At 36.7% G+C, this 23,645-nt stretch overlaps 2 protein-coding genes across 2 annotated transcripts; both read right to left on the bottom strand.

The window, feature by feature from the left end:
* Positions 1–244: 244 nt before the first annotated feature.
* On the bottom strand, positions 245–12,448 carry LOC130216576 (uncharacterized). Its single transcript, XM_056448470.1, has 5 exons — positions 12,406–12,448; positions 6,932–7,261; positions 6,303–6,578; positions 1,116–1,211; positions 245–989 (listed from the first exon to the last, which is right to left on the bottom strand). The coding sequence occupies exons 1-5, from the start codon at positions 12,446–12,448 to the stop codon at positions 838–840; spliced, it is 897 nt and encodes a 298-aa protein (XP_056304445.1). The 3' UTR covers positions 245–837.
* A 1,736-nt stretch (positions 12,449–14,184) lies between these two features.
* LOC130216575 (uncharacterized) lies at positions 14,185–20,319 on the bottom strand. The gene is made up of 4 exons (XM_056448469.1): positions 20,166–20,319; positions 14,864–15,160; positions 14,470–14,769; positions 14,185–14,390 (listed from the first exon to the last, which is right to left on the bottom strand). The coding sequence occupies exons 1-4, from the start codon at positions 20,317–20,319 to the stop codon at positions 14,248–14,250; spliced, it is 894 nt and encodes a 297-aa protein (XP_056304444.1). The 3' UTR covers positions 14,185–14,247.
* Positions 20,320–23,645: the final 3,326 nt, after the last annotated feature.

Here is a 23,645-nt window from a genome sequence, read left to right as displayed (position 1 = left end):
TTCATAATGCTAACAGTGAACAATAGTCAGCAAAGTGTGGGTGCTGTTTATATGGTCCATATGAGTAGTCCATCATGAGCTTCCAGGTGTGTGTGCCTGTATGTGTTTTTGTGACATATCAGGACACAAATCTGTATAATGACAAAGGTATGACACAGGTATTACAAAAAGGTGAAATATGAGGACATTGGTGACGTCCTCATTTCTCAAAATGCTTATAACTCCCACAGGATGAGTTTAATCAGAGAGTAAAGCTGTACACAGTCTCCTGTGATGGATGGGTTTAGGAGTAGGGTGGGGTGAGGGCAATACAATACACGGTGTGTGCTGCTTAAATTGAATGGAAACCTATGTAACGTACCCCCTTTTCACAAAAACAATCGTGTGTGTGTGTGTGTGTACAATCAGGGAGGGAACTGGAACTGGTGTGTGTGTTAGACATGCACGATAGGATCTGTATTTCTTTTCAGTGGCAGAATTGTTTTTTATTGGTACTGTGTTGTTTGTATAATGTTTTGATTCTTTAAGTATAGTAGGATAAAAGGGTTTATGGTTGGTAAATTTGCATCTGTGAATATGGAACTTTGTAATTATCATCAAAAGATTAATAACAAGCTATTGCTTTTGTTACATCAAAAATCCAAAAACAACACCCGTAGCTTCATTTGTGCTCTTCAGAAACCTCTGGGTGACATCACAGACACTACGTCCATCATTTTTTAGTCTATGGTTTTGACCACCAGATGGATCGTATTTAAAAGGACTATGATCAAGTAATCCTTCCATCAGTTATATTTCCTTCTTAGCATAATAAAACTCCAGCATGTATCTTGATATTTATGATAAATCTCCTGTTTTCGTCATTGAAGCTCTTGTATATCTGATGTCATTGACCAGAAGAACAACAGCAGCCGCAGCAGCCACGCCCATCACTATAGTGACGACCAATCGGAGCACAGCTTCAGCAGAATCACAACCGCTGGCGTGTACTTCAACACAAAGAAAATAATTTAACTGCATTGCATAATTATAAAATAGCACCACATTTATAAGCAGACACTAATTTCTGTCAGGAGCGTATCAGCCTGAAAAATAATACTAAAATAATTACTAACCTGCTTGTGTCTGGCAGAGCTCAGTGATGTTAAGATGTTCACTTTTTGAGGATATTGTAGTGAGTAAAGGCCGTTGTGAAGAATTGATAGTGGTGGCTAAAACACAAATGTTTACAGTCAGTGTTGAGGGTAACACATTACAAGTAATGCGAGTTACTTAAGTAATAATATTACTTTTCTACGAAACGAGTAAAGAAATGCGTTACTTTAAACAATTAAGTCACAATATTTGAGTTACTTTTTCTTTTAATCAATTCTCAAAAACTCAGAAGTAACGTAGCGCATTACCATAAAAAGTAACTAAGTAACTCAACCACTTTATTTGGGGAGTAACTCAATATTGTAATGAATTAAAGTAACTTTCCCCATCACTGTTTAATGTCAGGGTTTCAACACACACAAGATCAGGACAGATACTGCCAGTCTTAGAAAACTGACTGGAGCTTTATCAATGCAAAACTGAACATACTTTAAAATTGTAACACGTAGATGACAGAGACAACGTTAGGATCCTAGTGCAGGTTTATTCGGTAGTCAGGCAAGCAAAGGTCAACACAGAAGCAGATGAATAAAGGCAAATCCAGAATCGTAGTCACTATAACAGGCGAGAGGTCGGAAGGCAGGCAGTGAACAGGGACAAACAGACAAACTTGGCAAACAAGGCTAAGGTCAAAGACACTGAGAAACAAGAAAACGTGTTGAAATGTCACTTTACAGATAACAAGACTCGGCAAGGAAACTAGTGTGTGTGCTGCTAAAGTAGTGTGTGTGTTTAGTCTAGAAGCAGCATCAGCTGTGGGAGTCCAGTCAGTGGAGACTTGGAGCAGGTGTGTGTGTGTGGCATGACTGAATTTGTAGTTCATAAGATGTAGTCCATGTGAAAGTGAGTTCTTACCAGCGACCTCTGGTGGTTAGAGATCGCTGGTAATCATGACAAAAATGTTTGTTCACCCAAATATGAAATTAATTAACCTCGTGTCATTCCAAACCCCTGATGTCTTTGTTCATCTACTTAAGCAAATTAAAATATTTCAGGTGAAATCGGAGAGCTCCCTCATCCTCCATAGACAGCAGGATGTCCCAACTCATTTAAAGTCTAGAAAAAGACCAAAATGAAAAAAACTGAGCATATATATATATATATATATATATATATATATATATATATATATATATATATATATATATATATATATATATATATAATATTATCAAGCTATGAGAGTACTTTTCTCCTAAATAACCACTTTATTCACCATCTTCTTCTCCTCAGTGTCAGTATTTAGGCATTGCATTTCTTCATTTTGCACTTCCTTTTTTATTGTGCTCTTCCTTTCTGTGTTCATTTCTGTGGCTTTACTGCATTGAGGAAGAGCGTTAGTAGAAAGCACACAGTTTTTGACCATACTACCGAGAAGCGTGCATACAGATGATTGAATCATGTATGGAAAATAAAGACATTTATAGGACTCTAACTGTTATGCATATAAAAACTTGCTTATTCTGCCAACGACAGCGGTAATTGATTGATATCGGTGGAAACCACTACACTGTTAACAACTGCATGATTTGTAATATCCAGAAACTTCATTGACTTTTTCTTTTAATCATAATGTACAGATTTTTTGTAAAGCTACTCTAAAAAGATTTATAATTTAAAGCACAGTTTTAAAAAAGGTAAAAGATTAATCCCATTTACCTGATGATGTAAATTTAAATGAAAGCCATGCATAAAACATATAAAAATAATAAGAAATAAAATTGTAAATCAATAAAATATGAAGTACACACAACATTCATGACATTTGACTTATTGCAGTATGTCTGATAATATTTTTTCTTCTGGAGAAAGTCTCATTTGTTTTATTTCAGCTAGAATAAAAAGCAGTTTTTAATTTTTTAAATGCCATTTTAGGGTCAAAATTATTTCGCCTTTAAGCTATTTTTTTTCTCAATAGTCTACAGAACAAACTATCATTATACAATAACTTGCCTATTTACCCTAACCTGCCTAGTTAACCTAATTAACCTAGTTAAGCCTTTAAATGTCACTTTAAGCTGTATAAAAGTTTCTTGAAAAATATCAAGTCAAATATTATTTACTGTCATCATGGCAAAGATAAAATAAATCCGTTATTAGAGATGAGTTATTAAAACTATTATGATTAGAAATGTGTTGAGAATCTGTTCTCCGTTAAACAGAAATTGGGGAAAAAAATAAACAAGGGGGCTAATAATTCAGGGGGGCTAATAATTCTGACTTGAACTGTGTGTGTGTATATATATATATATATATATATATATATATAATGAGCTGAAAGTGGATGTTTTCAATGTATTATTTGTGTTGCACAGGCCCACACAAGGCCTTGTTTGTAGATCTAGAAAGAAATGGGGTTAGACTGCGTGCTTGAAGGACAAACAGCTTGAGAGTGTGGCTTTTACTGCTCTGTTTATGGTTAATAGTGTGAACACTGACTGTGTGTTTTAGCGAGTGTGTTGAAATTACTTCCACAATTTGACTTTAGAAACAGTTTGAGTAAAAAAAAACAGAATTTTATGAATTTAATTGTTTGTCAAAACAAAAGTTGTGAAATCTTAAGTATATTTCACATACGGCACTATTTATCTGTAGTTTGATGTTCAGCTGGATATTGTCTGCTTCTCATGTCCACAGTTTGCACACTGATGAAGTGACACTGCTGAAGTTTTAGTTTCATCTAGGATAAAAGTATGTGCGAGAAGTTTCCGCTGGTAATAATAACACACTTTGCTCAGTCTGTCTTTCATTTTAAACTAACGGATGAAGTTGGCTTGTAAAGGTCAAAACAAGTAAATAATTTAACCCTTGAGCGTCTTTATGGACATTGTTGTCTTGTTTAAAATAATATGTATTTTATACAAACAGAATGAACTGTGTGTGTGTGTGAGAAACACCCTTTTGACACTCATGCACTAGGACTAGTTTTGTTTACCCAATTCTATACCGGATGTCTTTGGACTGTGGGTGTTATGATCACCAGTGATATAGTGTTTGCAGATCACTGAAGAACTACACATCTGCCACTTAACCAAACTACATATCCCATCATGCACCTCTCTCACACACCATTCCCAGATCACCCCATGATTACACTAACACAGCTGAAGCTTGTGAGGACTAATGACTTGGATGATATATACAACACGCACTCATCTTTTGCTGAGTGTGGTTTCCCACATGAGCATTATTAAGCATCATCCATGTCTTGCCTTACTGTGTTTTTGACCTGTTTTGTTCATTATTCTTGTTGTTTTGCCGCCTGTCCTGACCATTTGTCTGTTATTCTAACCACGTATTCTAACCTGTATGCTCCGGTGTATTCTTGTATCGACCTTGGCTGTCTGATCATCCCTAAAAAAAGCTGCATTTGGATCCTTACCTTTGTTGTCTACAACAGTGGTTCTCAAACTTTTAAACCCGCGACCCCCATTGTAAGATCGTCAAGAATTCGCGACCCCCCACTACCAAAGCATATACAAACAATAAAAATAGCTTTTTTTTAAGCTGTTCACAATATTTTAACTATATTTACTATACATTACAGGGCTCGAAAACATTTTTGCTTGGTAACACTGGTGCTTCTAACTTTAAAAATGTAGGCGCACCAGCCAAAATTTAGTGGCTCCCACCAATTATCGCACTGTTACTACAAGTTTTATAAACAGATTTATTGCATTTGAAAATCAACACTAATCAAAACTAACAAGCAAAAAAAAATATGCATGCGTGAGGAAAATATGTCTTAATGAAATCCCGTTATCACAAGAAAAGACATTTTTATAACATTATTGAGTGACCAAAAGATACACGGACGGATATCCCAAAAGATATCCCACAGACTTTACAGTGAATGCTAGTTATTTTCATAGCAGACTTGAAGCCAATGGAGGTCTTTTATCCACTCTTCAATAAGTATAGCTGGTGGATTAACATTCAGCACATGATCAGTAATCAGATGTGCCAATTTTTGTAGCTTTATGTGTTTCTAAGACAAAATCTGTCAGTGTTGTTTTCATTCTCATCTTCAGCGCTTTACATTTTCGCGGTTGTAGCTCCTGTCATCTGAAGACAGGAGGCGTTGACTGAGTGATTGACAGCTGATTTTAACCAATCATTCGTGTTCAGTTCTTAGAGCAGTGGGCCAATAAGAAGAGCGCGAAGGCGGGGCAAGCGTTGAAGGCTTTGTTTACTGCAGCAAGTTGACATGACAACAGTTTTAAACTGTTCCTGAGCGCTGCGTTCCAAGTACAAAGATGCATTCTGCCCGAATGTGTCCTAAATACTTTATGAATCAGTAATATCTTTTTAAAAATCTGAAAATATTAGCTTTCACTTGTAATACTGAAAAATATTTATTATAATCACTGAAAATTACACAATTTTTAAATAACTCTCGCGACCCCTTGAAATTATTCTGCGACCCCCGCAGGGGTCGCGACCCCCAGTTTGGGAACCACTGGTCTACAAGATGTTATACAAGACTCAACAACAAAATGGATCCAGCAGCACGTCTTGTCAGACTGAAGGTTTTAATTCCCTCGAGGACCACGCAAGGGGAAGCCAACATGAGCATGGGGAGAACTTGTAAACTCTGCACAGAAACGTCGACTGGCCTAGTAAGGATTAGAACCAGTGACGTTCTTGCTGTGATGCAACAGTGCTAATCTCTGGGCCGCCGGGCCGCCCAATCTAGGAAACAAGGGGATTCTTCAAGACGAAGATGACGGAGGTATGAAACTTTGGTTATTTATTGTGAGTTAGGAATCATCTGATTGGTGAATCATGTGTAAGCTAATGCAGGACCAGCTGTGATCAATCATAAGCACCAGTGATAAACTTCACTTAAACTTCACCAAGGACAGATTCAAACATGTCTGATACTCTAATAATTCATATTGTTTGCAAATATTTGAGAAATGTAGTGAAACTACAGATAGCTTCATTGTGTTGCGTCTTGACTTAAATTGCTTACTTGCTACTATACATTACTTCAGCTTTTGTCCTTGTCCTCTCATTTGTTGCTGAATAACCAATCAGAGCGCACTCTTTAGCCAATGCAGATTCTACACACTGAATCAAGCCAACGAGCTTCAATTTTAACCCAACAAGTTTTTGAATTGACTAGCATTGGATCTTTCACATACCTGGACATGGTTGACAGAGTTCAGTGTTGGTGAGATGTGTGGTCTGTTTGGTATTTGAAATGTTGACCACACAACTGTAGGAATCATCCAGACACTTCAGATCTAGAGACAAGCTGTTGTTGACATTAGACACACTAATGCTGGACAATAAACTGTTTCCTTTGTACCAGGAGAGACTCACAGCGTTCACATTCACCACTGAACACAACACTGAACAATTCTGCACTGATGAAGATGAGGAGGAATTACTGGTGATGACAGGAACAGGCAGATAAGCTGAAATAAAGTCAGATAAATTGGATATTAGTTCATTCCTAATTCTGATTCCTTAAATAAAACAGAACATATATGCAACTTAGCTGAAATTAATTAAGAATAATATTATTTAAACACAATGAACTCTTCGTCATTTGTGAAAAGTTTATTTGAGAACACCAGTTTGACTGAATCTGTAAACCCACACATTTTACAGCGCTGTATTTGCATTTATTCCTGTTAGCTGGGACTGTGTCCATCAGGTACTGTTTATAACCGTACCCTTGATGATCTCAGTCACTTGTAACAGGATTATCTTTTGGTGTACAAACATGCTGTTAGACATTTTGAACAAACTTGTAATCATGACTCACTGTATATAGTAACATTGAATGTGCATGTGTGCGTTGTCTCGCCACTGATGGTTATTTGATAAACTCCAGAGTCTGTTGTTCTGGTGTTCATGATGGTCAGAGATCCAGTCTGATGATCCAGCTTCAGTCTGTCTCTGAATCCCACAGCATCACCATCAGATGTGGAGAAGATTTTAGCTTCTTTATTGATCCGAGCTATAGAATTTGTCTTTTCATTTCCAAAACTCCACTTTACCGCATCTTTTGGCTGTAGTTCAGCAACACCAGACTCCAGAGTGACTGAATCTCCCTTCATCACTGACTTCACTACACCTGAATCAGCAAACACACCTGAACAACACACAGCATTTATCAGTCACACTCTGACTTTCTGGATGAAGTAAAAACAAATATAGCGTAAAATATACTGAGAAATTAGCCACAATGTTCTAATTCACATACAGAGAATAAAGTAGTTTAACTTTAATGTTAGTGTAAAAGTACTGACTGTAATTTTATTATTTTTTTTTTTTTTTACTTTATCAACTTTCGTAATTATTATATATGTATTTTGGGAAATGTTACTGTAATTATAGAGCTAGATTTTTGGCATTTAGGTTACACAGAATTCACTCATGCATGTAAACGCATCAACCAGCTTTGGGCTTATTATATTAACGTACAGTAAATTAAAGTGCTCAAACACTAATCTCACATTTTAAAATTATATAGAAGGTCATCAGGTTGTAAAAATATGTTGGCTTAACTTAAAAAACTAAGTTTATTTTTATTCATGGAAAATTTTGAGTTAAAAAAAAGTGAGTAAACCTGGTGTAACCAAGTTAATTTTACTTTTAAAAAAGTCAGTAAATCCACTGAGTTTATTTAACTTTGATAATTGTTCACATAGTTTGTTTACTTAATAATTGCTGTATCAGAATTTCACTGATTTCATTTATCACAATGTGTTTATTATTGTGATTAAGCTGTCTCATTCTTCAAGTTGAGTGCATGGCATTGAGAATACATTATTAAAAATACTGTAAACTTTCATTCATAAGGCTGTATATAATGCTGATATATGGTATTTCTGTGTTTAAAAATAGGGGAATTTTTGTTACAATGTCTACTTAATAAAAGCAGAAAAACATGACGACAGAACCGCGATACAAACTAAACCAAAAAATTCAAGAGTTCACACTTAGATATTGCTTTATCAATAGCAGGTTTGGCATGCTGTCCTGAGAGAACCTGAGCTCAGAGATAATTGAGCCCTGGGCTCCCGCCTGATCAATGAGCATGTAAGGGGGTTCGAGATCAGGTAGGTTTCGAGAGCTCTCCCTGGAAAAGGAGGAAAGGGGGAGGTGGGGTGGAAGGGGAGATTCTCCAAAAAAACAAAGATGAGGGAGTAATGCTAGACAGGCTATTAATATTGAGTTTGGAATGATCTGATTGGCTTACTAATGATTACAAATGAGAGCCGCGATCAATCATATCATGTACTCCTCTCGAAATTAGTTTATAAAACTTCACTTTGTGAGCCAACCCACACGCCTCATTCAGACATTCAGCTTTTGTTAAGTATTAATGCTATGTAAAAATATAAATCTTTGATGATTTATGCCCTTTCTAATCTGATTATGACCCCTGATGAATAAGGAACTAAGCCTGTAGGATTGGGTTTTCAAACCACAGCGGTTCGAACTGTAGTTCTGCCGAATGACTAAAAAGTTCTCAGTATTGATGGTAAAAAACTGTACATTCTAGTCAAACCATTATCTGCAATCTTATATCAGTATTAATAGCTATAAATGTGGGAGAGCGTTGATATTATGTGATTGGATTGTATTGCAATATGGAGCAATTAAGTGTTGATGTTAAATCAAAAGTAATTCACAAATACTTGATAATGAGATGATTTAATGACAATAATTCTGTATGGTTACAACTGAATTAATTACAAAATAACTGTATAAAATGATCAAATATGAAATGATAAAACATATGAGATAAATTGTACCCAGCTTAAATGTAAAATTAAAGTTACCAGAGGTAGAAGGAGAGACGCAGGGGGAGGGAGAGAGAGACAAAGAGAGCAGGCCCAGAAGTTAGCCTGATTGCAGTAGAGTCAGAGAAGATTCAGAGGAGGAGAGGAGCAGAGGAGGAAAGCAGACCAGGAAAGACAGGCCAGGAAAAGCAAAGAGCCAGAGCAGCGTTTTACCACCTATTTTGTATCTTTCTTGACCATGTGACTAAAGCCCAAATGCTGAGACATTCAAACTGACCAATCAACATGTGTACCACATCGTAAAACCCCCAAAGTCCACACACCAGGCCCTGATCTGATCAGTATCTGCCTTTGGAGTCAGTATGGACCTTCTTGAGTCAAAAATACATGTTTTGTCATGTAAACAAACGCATATGATCATTTAGCCTCTTACAAGCCGAAGGAAAATGAATGAATGAATAATCCAATTATAAACAGTATTATTTTACACACATCTTTACACCGTTGAACCGAGAATGAGGGACAACTGAATGTGTTGTTCCATATAGATAATATAATACAATCAGCCTACACTAAACTTTATCTAACCAAAACGATAATCAAAAATTAGAGCTGTAAACATGAGATCATGTCCGAAAACAGACTATAAGCTAAATATTATAGTATAGATGTGCAGTATTATTTTACACACTTCTTTACTCAGTTGACAACATGTAAACAAAAACTACAATTTAACTTGGCTGTAATCATGAGCTCACATCCGAAGCTATACTACATCTCTCAAAATATTATAGTAACATTCAATCCATGTGTAAAACTTACCAACCCTGCAGGAAAAGCACAAACAGATATAAACAATTGAGCAAAACATTTTCTTTAGCTGTCTGATATAGTTTCCCTGAAGATGCTTGCAAAGACGTTCTGAAAGTGCTGTGGTCTGTAGAAAGAGGAGTGTATTAAAGAGAGAGAGAGAGCTTCACAGTTTTAAAGTTCTGTATTTCCCTTTTTTCACCATGGCTGCTGTAAACGTTCTGTTCTAACCATGATCTTTTTTTTTTAAATATATATTTTTATGAAATAGCTTTAATCATATAAATCAAGAAAATAAAAATAAGATTTTGGGGATATATATGGCAAATCTGTGCCATGAATGGTAATGTAAATTATTCTATTTCTTTACTATTTAAATGATGAAACCAGCCTTCTCAATTGACTTTGTAATGTGGGAAGTTCAATTCAATTCAATTCAATTCAACCTTATTTGTATAGCGCTTACATAATGTAGATTGTGTCAAAGCAGCTTCACATAAAATATCATAGTAAATTGGAACAGTGTAGTTCAGTTTGTAGTGTTTAAGTTCAGTTCAGTTTAGTTCAGTGTGGTTTAATAATCACTACTGAGAGTCCAAACACTGAAGAGCAAATCCAACGATGCGCAGCTCTACAGATCCTGAACCATGCAAGCCAGTGGCGACAGCGGAGAGGAAAAAAAAAAACTTCAATAGTTGGCGAAAGTGAAGAAAAAAAACCTTGAGAGAAACCAGGCTCAGTTGGGCACGACCATTTTAATTTCTCCGCTGGCCAAACGTTTTGTGCAGAGCTGCAGTCTCAGCGGCGGAGGCTGGAAGCTGGCCTCAGCGAAGACTCGTCTGTCTCTGGAGCATCACAGGAATCAGTCTCATGTTCTCCACTCCTCCATGACCACCACAGTAGCTGCTCGGGATACGGCCCGGTCCAGGATATGGAAACCTTGGGATCATCTCGTCGTTGGTCTTGGATCGAATCAGTGACTCTGCATAGTCTGCAAGAGTATCCCCAGGTGGAAATGGAGATTAAAGAGAATAATTAGCGTAGCTGATGTTCACAGTGTATATCAACAAGATGCAGAACCTGTGTTGAAGCCCGCTAAGTGGTGCACTGAGTGTATGCTTTACTAAACAGATAGGTCTTCAATCTAATTGCCCCCTTTTTATAATTTCTTCTGCCTTATTACAAAAATCAGAGCAATGTCCAAATTATGTGACAAGAACACAGTAAACAAGCTGGGAAAAACAAGGATATTAAGTCTGATTGATCTAGGATCATCTAGCTTCTAGGATGTGTTTACAGTAAATTAAGAAATCGTTTGCATTTATTTTGAGGTGAACTATTCATTTAATGTTCACAAAATGAAACTATTTATATTATATTTGTATTCGTTTCAGCAGTTTTAGATATTTCTCTATATTTATGCAACAATTATTTGTTAGGTTTACGATGATGGAAACTCTGAAGACAGTCAGCATTACTGCAATTATATTTCTTATATATATTACATATATTTCATATATTTATTCACTGTGTTTGTTTATATGACCATTGGATTTGTATTGTATAGGTTTTTGTAAGTTTTTTACTGTTTATTATGACTGAGTGGAAATGAATGTTATAGTTGTTTGAATAATCATTTTTAAAGCAAGTTGATCATTATTTTAGCTAATTATATTATACACATGTAAATACAGCTTGGTATATTTGCATAGTATCTTTTGTTAAATGAAAAGCAGAAATTCTTAATATGAGTTACTATATGGCTGGTTCGAGTCCCGGCTGGGCCAGTTGGTGTTTCTGTGTGGAGTTTCCATGTTCTCCCCGTGTTGGCGTGGGTTTCCCCCGGGTGCTCCAGTTTCCCCCACAAGTCCAAAGACATGCGCTTTAGGTGAATTGAAGAAACTAAATTTGACGTTGTGTGTGTGTGTGTGTGTGTGAATGCAAGTGCGAATGGGTGTTTTCCAGTACTCGGTTGTGGCTGGAAGGGCATCCACTGCATAAAATATATGGTGGAATAGTTGGCGGTTCATTCCGCTGTGGTGGCCCCTAAAGTCGAAGGAAAATTAATGAGTCACCATATATGGTTATACCTTACTTCCCTTTTAGTTTCACTTTCACTTTTTCACAAGTACAATTTAAGTCTTTCACAAACTATAAGACTTGTTATTATTTTATTCAAAGTTTCAACATTTTCCTTTAATTTTGCTACTTTTTAGCTTTTGAACTTAAATTTAACAGAAAAGAACAGAAAAAAATTAAATAAATGTCCTCTAAGACTATAAATTAATGTCAGCAATTAAATGCACATCCACATCATCATAGTGCTGTAGTATAATATTGAGTTTATTACTTGAAAATCACAGAAAAAGCATTGTCAGGATTGTCTTGACTTTTTTATTTTTAATTGTGGCACTCAGTTGGAGTTGTTAAGCTACCTATTGCTATGGCTTGAGCTTAGGCAATGCAAGTTTATTTATATAGCACATTTCATACACAATAGTTATTCAAAGTGCTTTACATAAACAATAATAAAAGAAGCAAGAACATAAAAATGATTTGTTTCTAGCCTCTTCTTTTACTTACATATAGATTAGTGTATATCTGCAGTTATATCTGATGAAAACCAAACATCAGTTTTCCAACGATGTAAAATGCACCTGCAGTTTTTAAAACTCACCACCAGAGGTCAGCAAACCATCACAGATCTCGCTATAAATCATTTCACCTGCTACTTCTCAAATCAACCTTTGATTTATACTAAATGTATAAACCAAGAGTCTACGATAAAACAATTCAACAAATACTCGAAACATGCCAACAAATAACTGAAACTGCATCCCAATATGGCTCAAATCATGGTTTAAATCGGCCTGTTACTCATCTTGTCGCAGTTACCATCCTCCACATCTCCTTTTGTTAAATAGTTAACCGTTTTGGAGATTAAGTAGCGTGTCCTAACTGACCGTTTTTGGTTCCATGAATGTTCTGGGAACGTTAGATTATTTCTGTTATTTAGCCAAGTTTTTTTTACGTAAACAGAAAATTATCTTTAGTTTTTTTAACCCTTTACCTTTAAAATAGACACATTTTGTTGGTAAAGTTTTGTTTATCAGACCATTTGCAACATTTCAGTTAGTTTTTTTAATGATGATTCACAAAAGGTCAACTCAACGGTTACAATGTCTTTTAAGTAGTCACTAAATCCATTAAAGAGAACCTATATTGAACAAAACACAGTTGTGTGGCAACAGTGAATGAAAATAACCTGCTTCTAACGGTTTAAAGTTGTTTATATTATTTTTATAATCATCCTTGATAAAAACATGTCATCAGAAAAGGGAAAGCCCCACCCACTGGTGACCATCTCTCCCTCATTAGCATAGGAGGTTAGTCTTGCTATTGAATTTACCACTATGCTGACACATAGACATTTGTAGCTCCACCCTCTTTTGAAAAAGCTCAATCTCATTTGAATTTAAAGTGACAGACACCAAAATAGCACACTTTGAATCGAAGCCTTAAAGGAGTCTTTTCAATGAGTTATAAAACATTATTTATTTGGCATTTTGAGCTGAAACTTCACATACACACTCTAGGGACATCAGAGACTTATCTTACATCTTGTAAAAAGGGGCATAATTGGTCCCCTTTAAAATGTCAATGTCAATTTTATTTCTATAGCACTATTTAACACAACTGGAGGTTGACCTTCATAATGATGTGCTGCACAGTACAAATCCAAACAGATAAAAACAAATGTATATATAAAATTATAAAATTATTGCTAAAACAGACACTTTTCACTGATAAAATGCCAAATCAAAGAGGTAAGTTTTTAACCTAGATTTTAAAAACAGACAGGGATGAAACAGATCTTATACAGAGGGGCAGAGCATTCCACAACCTAGGACCAGCTACTGCAAAAGCACGGTCACCTCTGCATTTCAGCCTCGACTTAGGTATGAATAACAGTCTCTGGTTAGATGACCGAAGAGACCGACCAGGCTGATGCTCAATTAAAATGTCTGACAGATAAGAAGGTGCCAGGCCATTTAGAGATTTAAAAACCAAGAGCAGCATTTTAAAAGTAACTTGATAGTGCACAGGCAGCCAGTGCAGGGAGCGTTAAACTGGGGTAATGTGCTCATGTTTCTTGGTCCCTGTTAAAAGCCTTGCAGCAGCATTTTGAACTACTTGTAACCGGGATAAGGTTTTCTGAATAATCCCAAAGTATAATGAGTGACAATAGTCCAATCTAGTGGTAATAAATGCATGGGTTATTTTTTCAAATTTTTTTCTGAAACCATTATAAAAATGAAACAATTCATAACAAGATAAAAATCAGAAAATGGGAATTATAATACAAAATTATTATAAAGGTATTAAATAACATGTACTCATTGACATCAAGCTGTCAAATCTTTCATTTTGATCTCCACTGTAACAAAAACCGGGGTCATCGATACGCTTATAAAAATTTAAGTTTTGGCAACCAAGAACCACTTAAACACCCTGGATCTCACAACATTTCTGATGTCTGTTGTTTGTCTCCTCTGGTGGATCTGATGTCATAAACCAGAAAAGCCACCATAGCCACGCCCACCAGAGCAGAGACGACCAATCGGGTCACAGCTTCAGTAGGACCACAGCAGAGGACAGACTCTGAGAAATAAAAACATAAAACTGAGCTCAGATCAGTCTATAAAGCTTAATACAAGCACGAATATCAGCTCTGCTGTACCTTCATACAACTGACTGAGTGTGTTGATGTCCAGATATGTGGTCTGGTTGCTGATGGTGTTGTTGATCACACAGCTGTAGGTGTTTTTATCCTGATATTCCACCTCCAGAGGTAGAGAGAGACTGATGCTGAGATCAGACACATTGATGCTGGACAATACACTGTTTCCTTTATACCAGGAGAGACTCACAGCGCTCACATTCACCACTGAACACAGCACTGAACAATACTGCACTGATGAAGATGAGGAGGAAGAACATTGAGAAGAGTTGAAAATGAGGACTGGAACAGGCAGACGAGCTGCAAAAAAAGAAGAAAATGGATATTAAAAATGACTGTAATTTTAATTAACTTATTTTGTCGTTTACCTCAAATATATTTCATCGCTCCTCACCATAGACAGAAACCCTAAATATTATTATGGTCAGTTTCACTCCATTTATCTCTAGTTTATAATCTCCAGCATCTTCAGTTGTGGTGTTTGTGATGGTCAGGGATCCAGTCTGATCATCCAGCTTCAGTCTGTCTCTGTATATGTTATCGGTTTGTTTGTCTCTGCTGATTTCAGCTATCACAGAGTTATCAGCTCCAAGTTTCCACACTATGTCGTCATTGTCCTGTATTTCAGTAACACCGGTGTGTAAAGTGGCTGAATCTGCCTCCGTCACCGAAATGGATTCACCAAACACACCTGAAGAACAAACAAGGTCAGACTTTAAAATTGCAAAGACACATGTTCAATTCATGTTTTTTTTACTGTAAATTATTTAAGTTTTTGTTTAAAATATGTGCAATCAGGGGCGTAGCAACCGGGGGGTACGGGGGGAATACGTCCCTTGCACTTTTAGAGACAGACTGTTTAGGAACGGGTGATTAAGAATGTAAACCTTTGGATTTCATACATCTGCCCCCCCCGTCATACATCTGTCCACTACACCCCTATGTGCAATAATATATCTGCAAATGTATAAATGTAAACACTCCAAACTAATTACAACCCCAAATCAGGAAAAGTTGGGACAGTATGGACAACACAAATAAAAAAGTAAGTACTGATTTCCAAATTCACTTTGACTTGTATTTCATTGCAGAAAATCTGAACATGTCAAATATACATCCTTTCCTGTCATTCAGTCCTGCAACACATTCCAAAAAAAGTTGGTACAGGAGCAGTTTGGTTAATTGATGATGTGATTTGAAACAGGTGATGTCAACAGGTGATTGGGATTATGATTTGGTACAAAAGCAGCATCCTAGAAAGGTCTAGTGCTTTAGGAGAAAAGATGGGCTGAGGATCGCCAGTTTGCCAATAAATGCGAGAGAAAATGATCGAAATGTTTAAAACAGGGAGTTTAAAGTTTAAAGGAAGACATTTGGATATTTCACCTCCAAAATTGCTGAACATCATTAAAAGATTCAAGGAATCTGGAGGAATTTCAGTGTGTAAAGGAAAAGTGCGCAAGCCAAAGCTGAACAACTGTGATCTCCGATCCCTCAGACGACACTGCATCAAGAATGCTCATTCATCTATGAGCGATATCACCACATGGGCTCAGGACTACATTTCACCACCTTAGAATTATAAGGTTCTATCTGAATTTTTTTTTTAAATTGAGTAATTCACATGTTCTTATTAAATGACATCTTATTTACATTATGGGATGTTGTTTACATTTTAAGACTTCTTATTTAAAAAAACAAGAGAGGTTTTATCTACAAAGTCGAACTCTAGCCTGCATTTCAAATGCACACACAAGGACCAATCAGGATCAGCTTTCTTTGTCATTTTGCCAGACTGCTCCAATTACAGTGGGAAAGACCAAAAAGAAACACAAAATCCATAAAGTCGACTAAATAATGCTGCACCACGCAAAGATGAGAAGAAACCTAAAACTGAAAAGATGAGAGTAAATGTGATGATTTGGAAGCATTTTTTGATATTGAGATGAAATGTTAAACTTGTCATTGTAGAAAAGTAACAGTTATTAAAAAAAGTATTATATTGTGAACTCTTTTTATTTGTGTATATACAGTTGAAGTCAGAATTATTAGCCCTTTTTTATCGTTTTCCCCCAACTGTTTAACGGAGAGCAGATTTTCTCAACACACTTCTAATCATAATAGTTTTAATAACTCATTTCTAATAACTGATTTATTTTATCTTTGCCATGATGACAGTAAATAATATTTGACTAGATATTTTTCAAGACACTTCTATACAGCTTAAATTGACATTTAAAGGCTTAATTAGGTTAATTAGGTTAACTAGGCAGGTTAGGGTAATTAGGCAAGTTATTGTATAATGATGGTTTGTTCTGTAGACTATCGGAAAAAAAAAAAATTGCCCAAAGAGGCTAATAATTCTTTCCTTAAAATGGCTTTTAAAAAAATTAAAACTGCTTTTATTCTAGCTGAAATAAAACAAATAAGACTTTCTCCAGAAGAAAAAATATTATCAGACATACTGTAAAAATTTCTTTGCTCTGTTAAACATCATTTGGGAAATATTTAAAAAAAGAAAAAAAAATCAAAGAGGGGCTAATAATTCTGACTTCAACTTGATGGACAAATACTAAATTTAATTCATGGGGCATAATTCAATAAATAAAGATCAATAGTTCACATAAAGGATAAAATTCAATAAATATTACCATATCAATTACATAAAATTAACATCTGCACTGGATAAAATATTTAGCACAGCCTTGTATGCTTAACTTGAAAAAGAAATGTTACTTTCTCAAGCATTAACATATTGTTACAACACCAGCTTATATATTTTGTGATTGTATTTCTTGATAAGTAATCTTTCAATTAACGATCTGCCAGATAGAACCTTATAATTCCAAGCGAAAAATGACTTTTCAGAATGAGAAGGTTCTATCTGCATTTACCCTGTTTGTTTTACCCGAATTTGCAAATGTAAGAGAATTTTAATAATTTACACGTAGAGTACATTTAGGGTCTCTGTCATGTTAATGTAAGAAAGAGAACTGTTACACACATATTGTGTGCTGTATGGAATGCCAAAACTTTGAAGCTCAATATCTCAAAACCATTCAGAACGCAGATAGAACCTATAATTCTAACGTGACGAGTTGTCAAGTACCACAATACACAGTTACATCCACAAATGCCAGTTAAAACTGTACTGTGCAAAAAGGAAGCCCTATGTTAACAGTGTCCAGAAGCGCCATTGACTTCTCTGGGCTCTGAGGCATCTGGGATGGAAAATCACACAGTGGAAACGTGTACTGTGGTCAGATGAATCAGTATTTCAGGTATTTTCTTGGAAGAAATGGACACCATGTGCTCCAGACCAAAGAATAAAAGGATTATCCAGAGTGTTTCCAGCAACAAGTCCAAAAGCCGGGATCTGTCATGGTATGGGATTGTGTCAGTGCCCTTGGCAAAGGTCACTTGCACTTCTATGATGCTTAAAAGTCCATAGAGGTTTTGGAGCACAATGTGCTGTCGCCTTTTCCAGGGACACCCATGCATATTTCAACAAGACAATGCAAAACCACCTTCTGCACTCATTACAAAGTCCTGGCTATAGAGGAAGAGGATACAGGTACTTGACTGGCCTGCCTACAGTCCTGACCTGTTTCCAGTAGAGAATATGTGATGCATTTTGAAACGCAAAATGCAACAACAAAGACCCTGTATTGTTGCCCACCTTAAGACTTGTTTGGAGGAAGAATGGGACCAAATTACTCCTGAAACAGTTCATCACATGATGTCTTCAATCCCTAAATGTCCTTTAAATGTTGTGAAAAGTAATGGCAACATTACAAAATGGTAAATTCTGTACTGTTACAACTTTTTTAAATGTGTTGCAAGAATTTATTTATTTATTTATTTATTTATTTTTATTTTATTTTTTTTAAAACGAGGAACACATTATATAACACAGGGGTCATCAAACTTGTTCCTGGAGGGCCGGTGACCTGCAGATTTTTGGTCCAACCCTAATCAAACACACCTGAACAACCTAATCAAGGTCTTACTAGGTATACTTAAAACACCCAGGCAGGTGTGTTAAGGCAAGTTGCTAAACCCTGCGGGGACACCGGCTGGAATTGGTGACCCCTGATATAACGTTTGTTGTATTGATTGCAATGAAATACAAGTCAAAAGAACTTCTTTCTTTTTATTTGCATTTTCTATACTGTCCCAACTTTTTCTGATTCACGGTTGTAAAATCTGATGAGAGTACTTTTTATTGCTTAATTCAGCTGTTTATTTGGCACTGAAAACAACCGAAGAGAAAAAAGTATAAAATAGACACCAAAAAGTACTCTATAAAAAATAAAAAATAAATTACGGTAAAAAAAAAAACTTAAAATTTACGGTTAAAAAAAACTGCTCTGTCATTTATTAGCAGTTTTGTGTTAAAAATACACATTGTAACAAATCTTGCTGCCTTAATATTTTAAGCTGAATCAAATGAACTTTTCTAGTCATCTCAACTTACATCAGTCAAACTGACTAAAAGTATTAAGTTTAACGTTGTATAACTAAAAATGTTTAGTTGAAACCTGATTAACTGATTAAAATTAAAGTAACATAACATTGATATATTGTCATATCATTTTTACGGTGCACTAGAAACCAGTTAAAAAAAATACAGTAAACTACCTTATTTCATGTTATACACCATGTTATGAAGTAACAACATCTATACATCTTACTTGTACACAGACAAAAACTGTAAGCAGGTAGTGAAGAAAAAGTTATAAGATAAACTTTTCCACAAAGATAAAACACACTAATATATTGAAGGCACTCAGTGTAACACACACACAACTATCAAATAGCGTCACAGTAACACACACAACACTCATGCAATGCAATAAACGATATTTATCCAAACTAGATGTAGCATTAATCTTTAATATAGATCACTCATGAGAACCAAACTTAAAATAACCATATTGTAGTAAGTCAACAAAAATACAGGGATTTCTAGGAAAGTCAATTTACGGTCATTTACCGTATGTCAAGGAAAACTACTGTTCAATTTGCAGATTTTTACTGTAGCATTTTAACAGTTTGTTATGGTTATTGTTGAAATATTGGAGGATCTGCAAATAAATATCAAATAACTCAGGTTATGATATTAAGCCATACAAATATATGTATAACGTACCTTTTAGATGCCACAAAGAAACTAAAACAAGCAGGTGGAACATTTTCTGCAGCAGTTCAGCGAATCATAATCTGATCGAATAAGAACGTGTGCTGAATATACTCAAACGTGTGAATCCTCCTACCACAAGTAAGCCTTCCTAGTTCACACACACACACACACACACACACACACACACACAATTGTGCATCTATCTTTGTGGAGTCTAACCATAGACTTCTATGTTTGCTTGCTTGTTTGTTTGTTTGTTTTTCATTCAGGATATGTTGAATAAACTGAACCATTAAATAGTTTTTACATTTTTATATGAAGAATCATTTAGTGTTTAGTAATTTATTAAGTGGGTACTGCTGACCACACAATCCCCACAATGTCAGAAATGTCAGATTTAAATATCCTTCTGTTTAAACAACACACACGCAGAACGAATTATGATCATCTTTGCCTGCCATTAGAAACAGCAATAGCTAATTTTCATAATTTGACACTTATAATGTATTTAAAACAAACTATTGAGCTTGTTATAAGACCAGAAGGATGTTACTGAGGTGTGACATTGGCAGCTCGACTGAGTCAGACAGAGACATGTCTGTGGTCTGATTCTGTGGAAATGAGTTTGGTTTGTCACCAGCCAGAGCATTTGTTTTTGTAGTCCTTAGGTGAAGGGCTTCTTCCTGTCCTGCTCTTATTAACCGCATAGTCTCACTTACTTGTAAGATGGAGGAAAATCCCTTTTTTTTGTGGCATAAAATACATTTAAAAAATGATTTTGCTGCTTGTTCAAACTACTTATTCAAAATGAGTTGATACAACACAATTCTTGATTTTTTTTTGGGACAACTTAAAGGGCACCAATGGTAAAAAATCTACTTTTCAAGCTGTTTGGACAGACATATGTGCATGTATGGTGTATAGACCGTCATATTGGGGTGATATAAGCACACCCAGTGCTTTTATTTCAATTTAACAGCGGTTTTCAAACCGACCGCAACTTTACGTAGGAGAGCGGTCCCCCCGCCCACTAATATTGATTGACAGGCGCGTCATCATATCCTCAGTTTGTTAATTCACGTCCGCCATTTTCAGTGTGAGTCGAAGCGATATCACTAAAGGAACACGCTAGCTCTATTTTTAGATGCAAGGCTCATTGGGCTCAACACAAGATCAATATTCTCCACATTATCGCTCTAATCGAATTATTGGTTGTATCTTTAGGTAGGTTTGCAAACATGTGTACTTCTCATTGAGTCTACCTTATACTTCAGCCGTTTGCATTTCTCGCGATCCCAGAAGCTCCCTGTGATCTTAACTAGCATGCGTTTTAGAATTCTAAACATCGGTTTCTATCAGGGTACACTCAAGTTTACGGCTGGGCGCCGTGGACCGCTGCAGAAACCTATGTTTAGAATTCAAAAATGCGTGGCGCGACGATTCGGGACCCTTCATGTTTCTGGTGAGCCACAGAGAGTGTCTGGTGTGCCGTGTCGCGGCTTCAAGCGGCGCATCCGGTGCCTCAGTCAAAGTTAATTCAGTGTGTGTGGTTATTAGTTTCTGTGTACAAGCTCGGCACTTGAAACTAGCACACAGTTGGCTGTAAAACTGTACAAAGACACAAATGATTTTGTACTCTCTGCTTGGTCTGTGTCAGAGTCGTACATGTACGACTGATTGCTGAACCTCACACTCCTGCTCCTTCTCTGTCTGCCTGTCAGACTCTGTTGCAAACGCAGAGCGGGTGAGCTCATGGCCCTGCCCCCTTGTTACATTGGCGGGAAGCCGAAACTAATTTACATGTGAAGCAACACACCCATAAATCAGCGAACTGTGGACACGCCCCCAACATGACACTTTTTAACACATTATAATAAAAAATCTGAATTGTGTTTTAAACTGAACCTAAACTGGCACACTCAGAAGAGCCATAATATTAATATTAAATCATAAAAAAGAGGTAAACTATGTGCCCTTTAATTGTTTTGTTCAAAATAATTCTTGAATCAAATTAGAAAAGCTGATGAAATGAAAATGGGCAAATTAGATCAGTATTTTAGCACGGGACCGTTATTGAACATCAGGCCACTTGAGCGATGGGGGAGTTTGGGAGCGATCGGTAAGTGGAGAGCAGGGGAGGCGAGGAGGTGTTGGAGGCAAGTTGAGCGAGCGGTAAGGGATGGGAGAAAGGTGGTGGGTGCTTTTGGGCGGTGGGGTGGGGTAACCTTTTAACCTCTTTTTGGTAATTACATGAGAAAAAGTTCCACTCTTAAGAAGTTAAGGGACATTTTAGGAACTGATAAATACAATAGTGCAGTAGGAGATAATAGGTTTAAAGCATTACTAATGTTTCTTAGGGTGACTGGGTTATATAATAGAACATGAATATGTGGGTCGAAATATCACTTCTGTTCCATACTCCTAACTAAGTGGCGGAAATGCTCCTTAAAATTGTAAAATTGTATGCCAACCGCCAATTAAAAACCATGAAGATGAAGACAGCATAGGTGTGTCATCAAGGGAAGCACAACATATTTTGACTGTGACTATGATGGGGAGAGTGGAAAAGCAGCATGGAAAACCATCCTATGTGGTTCATGAGTGAATGATGAAATGGATCTGTAAGTAGAAAAAAGCTATTGTATTTGCTATTGCGATCTTTATTACTTGGACTGAAAAACCGCTGGGTGACAGAAGGTAGTGCTGTCGCCTCACAGAAAGAAGGTCGCTGGTTCGAGTTTGCATGTTCTCCGTGTTCGCGTGGGTTTCCTCCAGGTGCTCCGGTTTCCCCCACAGTCCAGAGACTTGCGGTTCAGGTGAATTAGGCTAAATTGTCTGTAGTGTATGTGTGTGTATAGATGTTTCCCAGAGATGGATTGGGTAATCCGCTGCGTAAAACATGTGCTGGATAAGTTGGCGGTTCATTCCTCTGTGGCGACCCCAGATTATTTAAGGGACTAAGCTGAAAAGAAAATGAATGAATGACTGAAAAACCACTTTAGTACTAGTATTTATGTCACCAGAAACGCATTAACTGCTCCCCCTTGTGTCATATATTGGAATAATAGAAAAAATACTACATGGAATCAATTCAATCCATGTTTTTGTTTTATATTCATTCATTTCGGCTTAGTCCCTTTATTAATCCAGGGTCGCTACAGCGGAATGAACCGCCAACTTATCCAGCACGTTTTCCTTCCAGTCGCATTCCATCTCTGGGAAACATCCACACACACTCATTTACACTCACACTCATACACTACGGACAATTTAGCCTACCCAATTCACCTGTACCGCATGTCTTTGGACTGTGAGGGAAACCGGAGGAAACCCACATGAATGCTGGGAGAACATGCAAACTCCACACAGAAACGTCAACTGAGCCGAGGCTCAAACCAGCAACCCAACGACCTTCTTGCTGTGAGGCGACAGCACTACCTACTGCGCCACTGCGTTGCCCCTTTTTGTTTCATATAAAAACGTAAAAGGAAAAGGCAGGTAGAAATGTTAAACATGTAGCCTAGTGTAACACGAGGAGTGACACAGACAACTGAAGTTCAGGACACACTTGCAGATTTATTCGAAGTCAGGGAATCAATGGTCAACACAGGCGCAAACAGATGTATAAAGGCAGTCCAGAATCGTGGTCAAATTTAACAGGTGAGAGGTCAGAAGGCAGGCGGCAGACAATGAGAAAAGTAAACAAAGCAAAGATCAAAACACGGAGAAACAAGACTTGGAGAAACGCGTTGTAATGTCACTTTACAGATAACAAGACTCGGCCATGTGAATGAGTGTGTGCGCTGCTTAAATGGTGTTTGTAATCAGTCCTTGACGATCCTCAGGTGGTGCAAGTGTAATCAGTAGAGACTTGGAGCAGGTGTGAGTATGTGTGTGGCATGATTGAATATGTAGTCTATTAATGGCGGAATTGTAGTCCATGTGTGTTTATGTGTGAGATCCAGTGATCTGGGAGTTATGATCACTGGTGATCGTGACACCTAGCTCATAAAATGCAATAGAGATGATATAG

Source organism: Danio aesculapii, chromosome 22 (genome assembly GCF_903798145.1).
Source record: "Danio aesculapii chromosome 22, fDanAes4.1, whole genome shotgun sequence".
NCBI lineage: Eukaryota > Metazoa > Chordata > Actinopteri > Cypriniformes > Danionidae > Danio > Danio aesculapii.
Note: the sequence above shows the minus strand (reverse complement) of the source record. Positions and strands in the feature narration are given on the sequence as shown.

Excerpts from the sequence above, each read along its gene's own strand:
- LOC130216575 (XM_056448469.1), bottom strand. The coding sequence starts at position 20,319 with ATGCGGTTAATAAGAGCAGGACAGGAAGAAGCCCTTCACCTAAGGACT. Across the intron at positions 15,161-20,165 it reads GCTGCCAATGTCACACCTCA|GTGTGTTTGGTGAATCCATT; the intron begins GTAACATCCTTC and ends TTTGTTCTTCAG. Across the intron at positions 14,391-14,469 it reads ACTCAGTCAGTTGTATGAAG|AGTCTGTCCTCTGCTGTGGT; the intron begins GTACAGCAGAGC and ends TTTATTTCTCAG.
- LOC130216576 (XM_056448470.1), bottom strand. The coding sequence starts at position 12,448 with ATGATTTATAGCGAGATCTGTGATGGTTTGCTGACCTCTGGTG. Across the intron at positions 6,579-6,931 it reads ATTCAATGTTACTATATACA|CTTATCTGCCTGTTCCTGTC; the intron begins GTGAGTCATGAT and ends ACTTTATTTCAG. Across the intron at positions 990-1,115 it reads GCTCTGCCAGACACAAGCAG|TACACGCCAGCGGTTGTGAT; the intron begins GTTAGTAATTAT and ends TTTGTGTTGAAG.